The sequence below is a fragment of the Eleutherodactylus coqui genome, chromosome 5 (genome assembly GCF_035609145.1).
Source record: "Eleutherodactylus coqui strain aEleCoq1 chromosome 5, aEleCoq1.hap1, whole genome shotgun sequence".
NCBI classification, from domain to species: domain Eukaryota; kingdom Metazoa; phylum Chordata; class Amphibia; order Anura; family Eleutherodactylidae; genus Eleutherodactylus; species Eleutherodactylus coqui.
The window spans coordinates 201,456,046-201,472,415 of NC_089841.1; the positions used below are offsets into that span (position 1 = coordinate 201,456,046).

At 39.7% G+C, this 16,370-nt stretch overlaps 1 protein-coding gene across 1 annotated transcript in view; it reads left to right on the top strand.

The window, feature by feature from the left end:
• Positions 1 to 16,370, top strand: part of CNTNAP4 (contactin associated protein family member 4) — a 303,723-nt gene that overhangs the window by 125,604 nt on the left and 161,749 nt on the right. Inside the window, exons 6-9 of the mRNA XM_066605004.1 lie at positions 1,721 to 1,905; positions 11,967 to 12,110; positions 13,880 to 14,141; positions 14,808 to 14,957. Of these exons, the coding sequence (XP_066461101.1) occupies positions 1,721 to 1,905; positions 11,967 to 12,110; positions 13,880 to 14,141; positions 14,808 to 14,957 (741 nt within the window). The remainder of the gene's footprint in view (positions 1 to 1,720; positions 1,906 to 11,966; positions 12,111 to 13,879; positions 14,142 to 14,807; positions 14,958 to 16,370) is intronic.

Below are 16,370 nucleotides of genomic sequence, written 5' to 3' on the forward strand. Positions count from 1 at the left end.
CAAAAAGAACATTTTTTTTCCTGGAAGTAGTGTATTTATATGCATACAACTAATATTAAATTATATTATACTAGGAAATATGCAAACATGGTATCATAGGAAGGTTGAAAAATACATACGTCTATCCGGTTCAGACTGTTGTCTTGCAATGTTGATTTAGAGAAAGGCAGAAAAAGCACATGAGCTAGAATTCATTTTACTTATCTTAGGGAAATATCCTCTATATTTGGAGAATATATCTCCAAAAACCTAATACACATAATTTATAATATTGTTGCTCATAAGTAAGAAATCCAGCACCTTTTAAACTAGTTCAATGAATTCATCATGGCTCAGGCAGAGTGTTCCATAACCTCACTGCTTTTACAGTAAAGAATCTCCTTTTATTCCGGTGGAGAAACCTTCTTTCCTCTAGGCATAGTAAATGTCCACTTGTTAGACGTAGGTCGAATCCACACGGGCACGCACGGATTCGTGCCCACAGCCGTTGACCCTGCGTACCTGTCCGTGTCTTCTTTCTTCTGTACTACAGATATGCCGGCCGGCACGCCAGCGCACATGCACAGTACAGATTTCCTCATGCCATCGCAAGGCAATGATGCGGATTCCTGATGTTTCCCGAATTGTAATTCCGGATAGGCTGCAGATCAGACGACTTCCATTGACTTCAATGGAAGCCATCCCTGTGGAAGACGCTCCGAAATGGAGTATGCTGCGATTTTTCCTCCACAAGCGGAAATCACTTGCGTGCGTGGAACAATCACTTTTGCATTGCATCCTATGGACAGACATTGCTGCGGAACCCACGGGCAGATGACCACTGCGGATTCCACAGCAAAAATCCCCCTGAGTGCATCGTGCCTTAGCTCTGGGTATTGATAAATTATTACAGAGGACTTTGTAGTGACTTTGGCATATTTATTCTAAGTTGTTAGGTCGCCCTACAGCCATTTTGTTTCCAAATGAGACAATGAAGTGACAGGTAATGGCTAACTACTTAGATGCTGCAGTCGCTATGAAGTGTAGAATTTAAGGCTTTAAACAGCTGGAATCAGGGTTATCTCCAATCCCAGCAGTGGCAGCTGTAGAGTATAATCTATGTTTTCTGCATACAGAGCAGGGTCGACTCCTGAACCTGCTCCATACACTGCCTATTTGCATCTGCCTTAAATATGACATATAGTGCTCAGGGGTGTAACTATAGAGGGTGCAGGGGATGCGGTTGCACGCGGGCCCAGGAGCCTTAGGGGGCCCATAAGGCCTCTCTTCCCCATATAGGGAGCCCAGCACTATGAATAAAGCATTATAGTTTGGGGATCTGTTACAGGTTTTGCATTGGGGCCCAGGAGCTTCAAGTTATGTCTCTGTGCAGCATGGTTTAGATATGGGTACGGGTACATATACAGATAGAGGGGGGGCCCCAGCTCACGTTTTGCATCAGGGCCCCTGAGTCTTTAGTTATGCCCCTGATAGTGCTAAAGGGTTAAATAAATGTAATATTTCTATGACAGTATATTCTGCCATTGTCAGAACCCAGACTATTCGGAGCAAGATGGAATTTTTCAGTTTCTTCTTGTGGCAGCATGGAAATATGCACCAAGTATACATGTCATACAGATAAGTAGGGCCAATTGCACTTGTTTTTTTCTTATGTTCTGAATCATTGTGAAAGTTTTCATAATCAGATAATATGTGCTTATTTTTATTTGTTTCCTTTTAGGAAATTTGCAATTTCATGCCTCTAACCCTCATGTCAATGTATTCTTGGGAAGTCTGCTAGATGACCAGCAGTGGCATTCAGTTGTCATAGAGCGTTTTGGAAGACAAGTCAATTTCACTGTTGACAGACATGTGCATCATTTCTTCATGAAAGGAGACATCTCCTATTTGGACATTGATTACGAGGTGTGTATTTTGTGTAAATGAAATGCAAAACTAAAACAAACATTAGGAGATTAAAACAATGTCATTTTAATATTTACATAAATGACAAAACGAAAAGACAACTATTTCATCTGTAAATACGCTACTTCTAGAAAGATAGAAACAAAAGATTGACAGAAAAATAGCGCAATTACTGTAACTGCTCTTATCTTATCATCATGTATTTAGCAACATATTTACAAGCGAATTAAATGAAAGGCCTAACCCACAAAATAGCCTTACTGAGGGGTGTATGTAGAGGAAAGCTTGGCAGGTTATGGGCATGGCTGCTTGGCAATAGGGGCTTGAGGGTTCTTATAAGCTCCTTTTCCTCAGCAAGTATATTTAGATATAGAACATGTTATTAATGCATTTCTTTTATTTACTGCCTATCTATGGTATTGGTATCTATGTACCTCGCTCTATGATTACATTGGACATATCGTGTACTCACAGTTAAGAAATCGTAAATAAAATTCCTCATCTACGCAAATTCAAAATTCCCATTAGTTGCATTGGACTAAGTGGAAGAAGAAGAAATAATGTCTATAAATAAGTGAAATTTACTAATATTGTTCTATTTTTAGATTTTCACTTCTTACTTAACTTGTATTAATCCTCTTAGTTCTATGTTAAATTAGTTTCAATCTGCAGAATCTATTGAAACAATCTGTTCCATGTAGAACTTGAAATGTTTTTAAAGTGTGGACCAATGGAATATGAGCTTAACTTTTTTCCTAGTTATGCTTGCATGGGCTGGGAAATTGAGATACAGTATGTGACAATTTGTTTGGTAAGGTCCTCTTATTGGAGAAGGGATCGTTACTGGTAATGTTCTTTTCATAACTAATAAAATAAATGTTCTGCACAGTTAGGGTGTCAAGCAGTCAAGGGAAGAAAATCACCTTTAACATTTGATGACCGCTGCCATTGTGAGCTTCCTGCAAACAGATTTTTCACTCAAGGGCCCTATGATAGTTTGGGATAAGATAGGATATTGAGGTTTACTGTAGTTATCCCTGAAAATTCAAGTGTTCATTATAGTTAGACTTTAACCCTTTGCAATCCAATTTTGAATTCAGGGTTTCCTACGGGGCTTTCTCTTTCTGCCATTATACAATAGCGCTATCTGATGGCTAGAGCCAGTACTGCGGTATGGGACATGCCGGAGAGGCCCCCGACAACAGAGCAGCCAGTAATATACAGTAAGAATACCCTGCCAGATGTCTTCCGACATCGGAGCTGTACAGGCTTCAATCAGAATGTCTTCAGACTTCAGACAGTGGATTGGAAAGGGTTAATATAGAACCACTGCAGAATAAATAATCATGTCCATATATTTCTATCTAGACAGTAGCTCAATTGGCTTGAACAGAACTCACAATTATTTGTCACAGCTCATCTGCTGATGGGGGTATGGTTAGGTGTCACTGTCATGCAGGCATCTTTCACTTCTCTGCTCGCTCCCAAGCTTTTGGCCTTTAGGGTTCGTGTACTCCCACCTCTCCTATTAAAGTGCCAGCACGCGCTCCCTAATTTGTCCAACTCTAGTCACATTCCTGTACCTGCTATATTAGGCATCCACCTTCCAAGGTGGATGCCTAAACAATTAATCTTCTTACCATTTTGACAGAGCTCCAATTTTAGTTTTTCCTGGTTCCGACCCATGCTTGTTCTGGCTATCCTGATTTATGTGCTCCCTGATCTCAACTCTGAATCTTGTACTCTGCTTTGTTTGATGCTTGCCCTGACCTACAGCCTGAACCTTGTTTATACACTTGATCTGCCAGCCCTGACTCTAGCCTATTCTTTTACTATGGACTTGTTCAGACCTTCAGGTACCGTGCCTTGGTCTAGTACAGCATCAGCAGCCACACAATTGGGACTATCTGTGTGTGATGGCTTGGGGACCCTGCAGCTAAGCTGGAATTCCAATTGCAGGGGCTAAGCATGAAAACCAGGTACTGCCAACAGTTAGCCCAAAACCAAACCGGTGTGTGGTAGGGCAGATCCACATCCATCTTTCTGACAGTTTGCTTTGGCTATGAGTCCCGCTGGTGCTGAAAACATCATTACAGATCCAGCCATGCAGGATTGCACCTTTCAAAATCAAGTGTAAACAGTTCTTCAGACTGTTGTAAACTGCTTCTGTTCGTCTGACAACATAGTCTGCAAAGGCTCCTATTCAAGCCACCATCCAAACTGCTACACAAATGGTTTGACAGTTGTTAAATCAAGTGTCTGCACTGCTGACTGCTCAAAATATATCCCAAACTGCTGCTTCTGCTCCTGAGCCAAACATTGAGCCAAAACTACCATTATTATCACGTTATGATGGAGACCCCAAGTCCTACCAAGGATTTCTGAACTATTGCCAGATTCATTTTGAACTCAAAACTGCACAGTTTCCTACTGATCACAGTAAAATTGCCTTTATTATTTTTTATTGTCAAGTGATGCCCCAGCCGGGGCTACATCTATATGGGAGTACAAGAGTCCCTTGACTTCTGATCGGCAGACCTAACAAGTCACATTCCATACTGTATTTGAGGAACCTGGCCATGTTTCATGTATTGCATCTGCTCTTCTGCATTTACGTTAAGGGTCCATACAGTTTACCACACTGGCAGCGGAATTAGAATGGAATGACCAGGCGCTCCAGACAGTATTCTGGGAGGGGCTTTCTGTCAGAATAAAAGATGAACTGGTTGGCAGAGATTTTCCCTCATCATTAGAAAACCTCATCTCTTTGACCTAAAGAGTTCATATCCATTTCAGAGAACGTATACGTGAAATTTCTCATGAGAAAAAAAAAAAATTGCCTGGCTCCCAGCTTCTCTACACCACTTCAGCTTCCCACTACTCTGTCTTTTAAGGAACCTATGGAGATAGAAAAAACTAAGCTCTGGTCTGAGAAACGCCTAAAAAGGCAAAATCAAAATTTATGTCTATATTGCAGTGGCGATGGACATTTTCTGAAATCCAGTAAAGCTGGGAAAATCTCATCTCCTAGAGCCAAGAGGAGAGTCTGTTTTAGATGACACTGAATCCTCTCCAGAGTTTCTGCCTCTGGATTCTCTAACCTGTCGCAACTCAAGGAAAAAACAAAGTACCAACACCTTGATTTTTTTTAGGTATATTTCCAAAAAAAGGAAACGAGAAATGTATTTAGACTCAGCTGGTATGCAAGTACTTGGATAAAAATAGAGTAAGTAACCAGAGCCAGCATGGGTTTGTAACAAACAAGTCATGCGAGACAAATCTAATTTCCTTCTATAACAAAATCACTGACTAGGTTGATCAGGAAAATGTAGTGGATATAGTATATCTTGACTTTAGTAAAGCATTTAACAAAGTATCTTATACTATCCAAAACTAATCCAAAAATGGCTGAGTGATCGTAGTCAAAGAATGGTCATAAATGGCTGCACATTCAAATAGAAGAATATATCAAGTGGGGTGCCACAAGGCTCTGTCCTAGGCCCAGTGTTGTTCAACATTTTTATAAATGATCTGGAGGAGGGAATTGATGGGAAACTGATCAAATTTGCAGACGACACAAAGCTGGGAGGAATAGCTAACTCTAGGGAAGAGAGGAAGAGTATTCAAAAAGATTTAGAAAAGCTTGCACAGTGGGCAGCGACTAATGGTGTTTAACAAGGAGAAATGCTAAGTCCTACATATGGGCAAGAAAAATGAAGAAAGCATATACAGAATAGGAGGAATTGGGCTAAGCAGCAGCACATGTGAAAAAGACTTGGGTATACTAATATATCACAGATTGAACATGAGTCAACAATATGATGCAGCAGCCAAAAATGCAAACATAATTCTAGGATGTATTAAGAGAAGCATAGAGTCTAGATCACATGAGGTAATTATCCCCCTCTACTCTTCCTTAGTCAGACCTCATCTGGAATACTGTGTCCAGTTCTGGGCACCCCATTTTAAAAAAGACATAGACAAACTGGAGCAAGTTCAGAGAAGAGTTACCAAGATTGTGAGTAGTCTGCAAATCATGTCCTATGAGGAACGGTTAAAGGATCTGGGAATGTTTTACTTGCAAAAAAGAAGGTTGAGAGACTTAATAGCTGTCTACAAATATCTGAAGGGCTGTCACAGTGCAGAGGGATCAGCTGTATTCTCATTTGTACAAGGAAAGACTAGAAGCAATGGGATTAAACTGAAAATGCGGTGACACAGATTAGATATTAGAAAAAACTTTCTGACAGGGAGGGTGATCAATGAGTGGAACAGGTTACCACGGGAGGTGGCGAGTTCTCCTTCAATGGAAGTGTTCAAACAAAGGCTGGACAAATATCTGTCTGCGATGATTTAGTGAATCCTGCAGTGAGCAGGGGGTTGGACCCAATGACCCTGGATGTCTGTTTGTAGCACACATTTTCAGATTACATGGTCTTCCACTCCATATTTTCTCTGATCATGGAGTACAATTCACTTCCAAGTTCTGGAAAGCATTATGTTGTCTAGTGTGCCTTTGACCATCTATTCTTCTTCAGATGCCTGCTGTGAATCACAGTTACCAAGAATTTTTGAAAACTTGGGACAAGACCAAGTACTCTCTTACATAAGCTGGTGTTCTCATGAAGAAGGCTGCAGATTAAAAAAGGAGAACTCCTCCAAAATACTCTCCAGGGAATAGAGTCTGGTTATCTTCGAGGAACATATGTCTCAAGATGCATTCATCTTTAAATTTGCGCCCAGATTCCTAAGTCTCTTCCAAATTCTGCAATAAGTCAACCCAGTCAACTCTGTTTGCCATCCTCCTGGAAAATCCCAAATTCTTTTCACGCAACCCTGTTGAAAACAATTGATTCTTAACAGATAAGCAAAATTAGCCATACCTTCTGAGTCTTCTGCTGTTGCCAATAAAGAATACAAGGTCAAAGAGATATTAGATGCTAAGAGACAAACTATTCTATTTAGTAGATTGCAAGGGATACAGTCCAGAAGTGAAATCTTGGAAACCCTAAGAAAACATGCATACACCAAATTTAATCAAAAAATGTATTCTACAAGAAATAAGGGGCCTGTGGTGTGTGCAGTCACAGCGCGCTGCCATTGCTCACCCCACTCACCTACTGCTAAGACTGCGTTTAAGTGGCGCTATCTTGCATGCATCTCTCACTTTTCTTACTGCCCTCAAGCTTCTGCCTGTAGGGCTCCAATGCACTCTTGCCCCTCACCTTAAAGGGCTAGCGTGTGCTCCCTAAGCAGTCCCCCTTCAATTACATTCTTGCACCCACTATATTAGGCATCTACCTCCCAAGTGTACATAGTTACATTTCTACTATATGTTTTTCTGGAGTTTGTGTCTATTTTTATGAATGAAAATATGTCCATGTTAGAGAATGATAAAAGCATACACACTCTGCTTCCAAGAAACTCAGTGCATGCTGGCAGCTTCCTATACAGGCTCAAATTGATTATGCATCCTCACACAAGATTAGTGTTACAGTATCTTAACCCAACTTAAACAGAAGGCTTGAATAATACATTAGGCATGATCATGAAAAGCTCAAGAGAAAAATAAGAGTGATGTAATATAAAAGGGCTTCTGGAATAAAATATGTCCACAGGGCATAAAGTATGATATGCCCAATGGATTCCTGCTTTGCACATATATTTCTAGTTTCCAAAAAGAAGTGACTAACATGTTTGATTCTTTTAATGAACTCATTTGAATTTAGTTATCTGATGTTTAATTAGCTAATCGATCATTCAATCTAAATCTGCACTTCTTTATTTGATCTTTCCAAATGTGATGCAGAGAACCATTATCACAAGAGTAAGGAATTTTTCTTTGTTCATAAAATTTGCAATAGTTTTTATTGTTCTTGAGGCTTTATTTTTTTCAGAAAAAATAAAATTAAGATTTTCCGTGTTTCACTGGAAAAGAGCAAAAAATGCAATACCTGATACGGTGCAGAGCAGGCACAATCGCCATAAGACCGGCACAATGGCCGTAGGGTTGGCACAATGGCTGTAGGGTCGGCACAATGGCTGTAGGGTCGGCACAATGGCCGTAGAACCTAACAATATGCAGCAAGCCAAACTATAAACCAGAAGAGCTAAACTGTCCACTGCAGACCTATATGCAGCCACCCACTCAACCCAGTGGGTTTCCCTGTATCTCAACAGCCCACTGTTGAGATACAGGGCAACCCACTGCCATGTCAGTGAGAGTTGTAATCCTGTATTGTGGGATGCACCCATCTATTGGCTGGCTTCTGTCATATCGTTCACATTGCAGATTTAGTTACATGCAGTCACTTCTCCCCAATCTGGGCTGGGTTGAGTGGGTGGCTGCATATAACTCAGCAGTGGACAGTTTAGCTCCTCTGGTTTATAGTCTGGCTTGTTGCATATTGTTAGGTTCTATAGCCATTGTGCCAACCCTACGGCCATTGTGCCGGTCTTATGGCGATTGTGCCTGCTTAGTGGCAATCGTGCCTGCTCTACACCTTATCAGGTACTGCATTTTTGGAATATGTTTTGTGTTTCCCCTCACATCTGTGATAAGATTTTCAGTGTTGAATCACAATAAAGTTCATGCACATTAAAGTCATGCATGGAGCCTGCATAGTAGCAGAGTGTTACAGTGGTAGTATGGTGCCATAGGTGCTTTATGTACTGCAGTATAATGCCTCTATACAGCACCATAATTATGAAATATACATCTGTAATATGGCATCCTGTGAAGTACTTATTTGTAAAATTGACAGTGGAGGTACAGAAGGACCCCATATACTGCTGTGGATGCTATATCACAAGTCCTAAAAACTAATGTTCTACAGAAAAGAACACAGTTTTTGTTAATCATTATAAATTATATGTAAGCAAATGCATTTTGAATTATACCTTTATGCTTACTTTTAACTTATATGGTTGCCATGTATTATCAACTGTATTACTTTGATGTGTTATTAAAGGGGCATTTACATTTTATAACATGATGGCATATTGACTAGAATATGCTATCACCTTTAGATATATGGGGTTTGACCTCTGAGATACCTAATGGTTCTGAAAATGAAGGGGCTACATCGTTGTTTTATCCCTGCATCCTTTTAATTTTTTTTTGCACAATCGTGCCCCGGGCTAATTAATGTGCAAGAAAATGCAGCATGGTGAGAAGGGTCAAGCTGTAATTTCCTACAAAGATGGGTGGCAGGAAGCACTGCTGTGCAGAGAAAACGTAGAAGGCAATGGAGCGCTATAAACCAGTGCTGCATCCCTCATATCCTCTTGTTTGGTGGGGTTTCCTGAGGTCAGACCTTTACAGATCCTAAGGAATGACATATTCTACCAATATGTAATTATTTTATAACATGGGAATGATCCTTTAATGGTTAACTACTGATATTGATATAAAGGTATTGTGCTAGATCAACAATGGTTTTGTTGTGAGAAGTTCCATTTATAATTTTCATGTAGCAATTTAATTCTGTTTTTCTTCAAAGTGTTCCCACTGTAGTAAACATATGATCAACAAATAAAATGAGCTACAAATGTTTGCATAAGCAAACATAATGCATCTAAAAAGAAAGGCAATCACATTTCAATATTATGTTTCAATTATTGTTTTGCATATCCAAGGCTCAGTGCTGAATGTATCTGAAACTTTCATCAGAGGAATATGTAGGGAAGATTTCTCAATGTATACGCTCTATGAAAAAAACAAAAAAAGGTTTGGTACCACAGCTAGAGGTTCTAAGGAAGACTGCAATGAAACTCCATCATACCGTACAAAAGAATGACTGTCTAAAAACCATATTCCAGGACCCTCCCCTCCTATCTTACAGGCAACCTCCTAGTTTGAGGAACGTTTTAGTCAGTAGTGCATTGCCCTCGGACACACAAAAAGAAACTTATCCTTGAAATGTAGGGAGCTGCAAGACCTGCTCACGTATACTGACCACATGTTCCATATCCAAAATTGTGTACCTGATCCTATGTAGTGAATGCCCTGTTGGGGGACTTTATATCAGGGAAACAGGACAAAAACTGAGAGCCAGGATGATATCTCATTGCCACTCAATTAGAGAGGAAAAAGGAATTACCTGTGGCAAAACATTTTGTGGTCACGGACACAGCATAGAGCAGATGAGAGTTATCATACTAAAGGGCAATTTCAAGTCACAGCATCACAGAAGAATTTGGGAGTATAAATTTATGGCCATGTTTAATACCCTCAAGAATGGAATGAACCTTGGCCTGGGATAACTTACTTAAGTGGAGAACATGAAAGGTCTGAAGAAAGTCAAAAAGGGTGTCCTCTTCCCAATCATTGTTTTTTTTTTAAACTTCATAAAAATTCAGAAATTGATAATTGTAAGAATGTTGCCATCCAATTGGTGGTGCTGCAGGGCTAGTGTTTCCATCTCTTTCTATGTTTGGACTTTAAAGGAGACATAACAACCATCATAAAAGTGTCACATTCCTTAGCTCAGTGGACTGATTAAGTATTTATCTTTTTTCTCAGGTTGTTTAGTGTTATTTTAAGTCTTGAGTGTGAGACAGTCTCAAATTTCTATGTGTGAACATTTATTTAGATCAAGAGGGGTGCCGTCCCTGCATGTGTGTTATATTTGTGCCTCATCCAAACCAGTTTTATAGGCCTGATGAAGGGTTGATAACCACCTGAAATCTTGCTGTAACATCATGTATTTTTGTTAGTCATTAAAAGGTATCATATTTACAAGATTACTTGTTTTCTCTCACTGAGGAGAATCGTTCAATGGAAGGCACTGGCGTATGCCACCGTATAGGTATTTGTTGTCTATTGAATTCTGTTGTGAAAAAAACTACACCACAATGGCTATGCACAGTCTACTGTGCTTTTCCATATCGCTACAGAAAAAAGGAATACCAACATATGCCCTCCTACTTATCCAAAAAGGACTTTTTTTGGTTTTCATCAAATGAATAAAGCTTTACAGATTCATTTTAATACATGCCCATAGCTTTTCTGGACATATAAACCAAACATAAGGCTCAAGCACAGTGCATACAGAGCCTTACATATTTGAAAGTTATGACTCATGACAACTGGTAGGACTCATATATACTGTATCTTTAGGCTTCTTTCACATGAGCGTTTTATTGCGGCTATTTTGACACCATAAAACATCAAACGAAAATCGCAACCATCTAAAGCATTGGATTACAATGCATTTGTTCAGATGGGCAATTTTCCAGTTGATAAAATTGTCTGGCCGGAAAATATAACACACACTTTCATATTCCGGCTGGCCGCTTTTACATGGCGTTGGAAAAGAAAAGGACTTGTTCTATCTTTTGTGGGAATATGCCGGCCGGTCCCATAGACTCCTATAGGAACCTATGAGAGCTGCTGGAAAAGGGAGGTGTGAAGGAGTTTAGCAGTGGCTCGCATTGCCAAAGTCCCTCCCCCTCCCCTTGCAAGCACCTCCCATACACTGGAGAGGGGGCGGGAGTTTAGCTCATTAGCTTTGCTAAGCTCCCGCCCCCTCCCTTTGCCAGCAGCTAGCAAGGGGTAGAGAGGGGGAGGGAGTCTAGCAGAGCTGACGTATTCCGGGCTGCGGCATATATACGCTGCAACCTGACTATCTGAATGGGCTAGAAAATGTGAGATGCAGCTTGGTCACTGCTGCCTCTCGTTCATGCGATTTTCAGCCAAGAATCGCAGCACCCGTGTGAAGGAGCCATTAGATTGTACTTTGGTTGTCATACTAAACAAGCTTTCATAATCCTGCAAATGGGCAGCAGCGGTGTCAATGACTGATAATAATGAAGCACAAATTAACAATCAATAGTAAGTAATCAAATACTAGAAATGCTTTGGATTTGCAAATTAAGTGTATATCAAAATTAAAATGAAATTATGGGTGAGAGACAAAAGAAAATGTATCAAGAAAGCTAAAAAAAAACCTAAAAGAAATTGCTGTAATTAAATGCTCAATTAAGAATATAACTGCACCATTTTATATTGCACTATAGAAACTGGCTTAATGGCTATATTGATTTTATTTTCTTCTAAGCTTAGCTTTGGAGGAATGGCATCACAAGAAAAATCAGCATCACTGCTGCAGAAGAACTTCCATGGATGCATTGAGAATCTTTACTATAATGGTTTAAACATCTCCGACCTGGCCAAGAGATATAAACCTCAGATCCACATTGAGGTAATAAAGAAATCTATCATCAGGGACATAACAATTAGCGGTACAGAGGTTGCAGTCACACCTGGAACAAAAGATCCTTGTGTTCCACAAGAGTATTATAAAATATGTATGATAGTTGGGTATATGTTGATACTACTAAATTTTGTATATTGCATGAATGGACTTGTATTTCTAGCATTCTACAAATGCTGTAATTAATACAGAACTAGATGTTAATATTTAAATAACATCCCATTAGCCATAGCCCAATCCTTTACTTGTTACAGGTAACTGCTAGGTGCCAGAGGGTGCTCAACAGCAAGTCACTTTGTCTTGTCCATAGTATTTAGATAAAGAACAGCAAAATGATAGAATAATTTCTGGCTGTGACACACCTAATATGTATTGGTATACGTGTACGAGGGATGTGTGGGGTGGGGGGCTGAAAAGTTATCAGCCCGACCAAGAGGGGAATGAGCTAGGGGCATGAAATTGTTGGGCTATTCAGCATATTCCTCCTGTTCAAAACATTTGTTGAATCATTTCTAAAGTTTTTTAACTCTTCCAAAAAGAATTTGGATGTAAGGTCACTGGAAAACTGCTCTGTTGTTGCTATAACCTGTGAGTCAATCACAAATTTGCATCTCTTCAAGATTTTCTTATGACTCCCTCACACAGGCATTGGCAAAAGCACATTTTTCAAAGCTGCAGTTACTATGGTTTCAGCAGTGTTGGCATGCATTTTGCCAATGTTCAAAAAATCCCTTGTCTTGGCTACCTTTTGTAGCTTTCTGCATTTTTTATTTTAAGTGGTAGTAGTATTCTACATTGATGGTTTGGCCCTTCTGAAGATAGACTGTTAATAAAATATCCATGCCATCCCCAAAAATGGTGGCCATGACATTTCCTGCTAACCTTTGGGTCTTGAATTTCTTTGGCTGAAGAGCTCCGGAATGCCACTACTGTGAGGAATGTTGCTTGGTCTCAGGTGTGGTGTAACAAAGTTTCATTAACAGTCACCAGTCATCCCAAAAAACTAGAACGGAATTCCTTAAAATGCTTCAAAATTGCCTTAGAAGTGCTCGCTTATGTATATTTCTGATCAGCATTCAAAAATGTTGGCACCCGTTTGGCTGAAAGCTTGTGCATATCCAAATGTCCATGAATTATACTCCAAACACATAGTGTTTCAGCTATTGTTTTCAGTGAAATGTACTTATCTCCCTAAAACATGTTTTGAACGCATTCAACAAATTGAAGTGTTGACACTGCAATGGGTCTCCCACATTTTTCAGCATCTTGGGTGGAAAATTCAGCCTACTGAAAGTTGGCACACCATTTTTTCACAGTTGAGCATTACGGCCACTGGTCACCCGATGTTTCCATCATGCACTCATGAATTTCCTTTGGTTCCTCTGCATGAACAGAAACTTCATGATGCCTCATAGTTCAATGTTAGAGAATTACACATTTTTATCTGCAATACTCCTTTTAGTTATGTGCAAAAATATTTCTATTATCCTGAAAATTGGCAGGTTAGCCTATAAAGGAACACACTTTATAGCAACAATAACAACATTTTGCATACATTTCAGGAAGGAGGTTGGCTAGGGATCTTTTCAGCCCCCCTCGTACATAATTTAATGTGAATAGAAAAAAAAAATCCTTGTACATTTATATCTTTCATAAGCTGTTGTTTCAGAGACGCTTTCATTAAGACACATTTTATATTATTTGTGACTTGAAACATACAGACAAGAATGTATTTAACATTATTTTCTGTTTTCTAGGGAAATGTTTCATTTTCCTGTCAAGAGCCTCCAGTGGTTCCAGTGACATTTTTAAATTCACAAAGCTATTTGGTTTTGCCGGGATTATCTTTACAAGAAGAAGTTGCAATCTCTTTTTATTTCCGTACTTGGAACAGGGAAGGCTTTTTGTTTGCAACTAAACTCATCTCTGCTCCTTTCCAGTTTGTTGTGTATCTTTCTAATGGAAAGTTTAAAATGAGTCTTTTCAAAAATGGAAAATTGTATCCAGACACAATAACAGGTATGAACTAGGAAAAGCAAGTGTGCCAATATATGAGACCACACCACTTAGGAGACCACATTTTATGAGCCTTCAAACAGTTGATTATATTGAGCCATTTCATTGATAGATACAGACAGTTCATTTAGGAAACTTGTAGTTAATAGTCCAACCTTTCTCCTGCAATGTTTACCCCATAAGGCAGAAGCCAATTCTTCTCATCTTATTTCCCGACTCCTCATATGGCAATAAGAATACAGTAAATCCCCAAATCAACCATGGCACATGATATGTTATATCTGTTGCATAGCATAACTGTTATTTTGCAATATATATGAGGGCATTGCAAGAGACTAGGATCCTACAGTCTAGTGATTGGTGGAGGCACCAGTCTGACCTTTACTTATCTATTATTTATGTTAGGTTTTATGAATGTTTCTTACTAGAATATCCCTTCAAATGTATAATGGCTACAAAAAGAAAACATATATACAGCTTTTAGTAATTTATTTATTACATTTTGGTCTGTTTTGTTCCCTTGATTAGAAGATGTTTTAGTACTACTCATGGCTGGGTTTTAAATGCTTAATTTTCAATTTGTGATTTAAATTATCATACATTAATAATTTGTATTATGCTATATTTCTAAATAACATTCTTTGTACCCATGTGATGCGGATTTTACAGGTTTTGAACTCAGCAATGGCCAATGGCATCATGTTTCCCTTGTTGCTAAAAAGAATCGTGTAAATCTTATCATAGATAATGATGGATCTACAAGCTTACATATGATCTTACCCTTTCAAGTTTCATCAACAGAGTACTACTATTTTGGAGGTAAAATATATTTAAATTCTTGTGCCCTTCCATCACTCCACCCCCTAAAATGTGCATGTTTTTACTTAGGTTCCCCATCTGACTTTTAGCTCTTTTGTTCTTTCAGTATGTTCCAAACTTGAACATATTAGCTCTTAAACTACAAAAAGCATAAATATGGGAAACAAGTATAGAGCTGATAATGCTCTTCTTTTATTCAACATGGATGATGAATAAGGGGGATAAGTTGTCAGCTGCATGCATGCTCTCCATCTCAGGTCCTCAGTGTTGGTGAGGTCAAGGACTGGACATAGTGATCACTCTACACAGAAGTCAGGGTGGGACCAGTAGCACGGACTACACGGGGCAGGGGAGGAGAGACATAGGTGAACATATGTGTTTCTTTTTAATTCACTTCCAAAGCCAAATTTAAAAGAGTGTCTGCCCCTGCACCAGTCCCAGGATCCGACCAGATCACTAGAATTTCCTTGAGCGGGTTCAATGGTCAGCTCACTTCTGATTAGAAGTGTATTAAAAGCCCATTTGGTGCAGCTCTGGTGATGTTTAGTGTATCTGTTCGCATTGTCTCCTGAGAGCGACTGTCTGATAAACAGCAGAATGCTTCTAGTATCAGCACCTACTGGAATCTTTTATAAAATAGTGAACAGCTATATAGCTGAGGATTTTTCTTAGGCCTCGTTTACACAGGCGAGAAAGTTGCGTGATTTTGTTGCATTACGACAATGCTACAAATCGGATATATATGAATCCCATACTTTCCTATGGGTTACTTCACACATGCGATGTTTTGTAGCATGCGACATCCCAACACAAAAACCTCGCGGGTCCTGCGATATGCACGAGACTCGTGAGGTTTTGTAGCCCATGTTTCCCTATGAGCCTTCCTCTTTGTTGAATACACATACATCACCTTAGAAGCACTGTCAGCCCGACCGCATCTTCTTCCAGTCCCCGACACTTGTCTTCTTCTCCTCTTCTGGCTGGGGATTGAAAAATCCCCTCCTCCTAGAAGCGCTGCCCCTGATTGGCTGATGCCTAGCCAATCACAGACAGCGCTCGATGAACAAATCACAGCCATTTATCGAGTGCTGGCTCTGATTGGCTAAGCATCAGCCAATCACAGCTAGCGCTTCCAGGACGCGGGGATTTTTCAATCCCCGGACAGAAGAGAAGAATAAGATCAGTGCCGGGGACCTGGGGAGAAGCTGCAGCACAGCCACCAACAGCGCGTCTAGGTGATGTATGCTTTTTTTTTTTTTTATTTCTTCAGCTACGGCTGATTTTCGGGGTAGGGCTTATATTTTAAGCCCCCTGAAAATCCTTCCATGACTTTGTAGCAGCACATGCGACTTTTTAGCGCCATAAAGTCGCAGTATCAGGCCTTAGTCAGATGGGCGTTTTTTCGCGCGATTC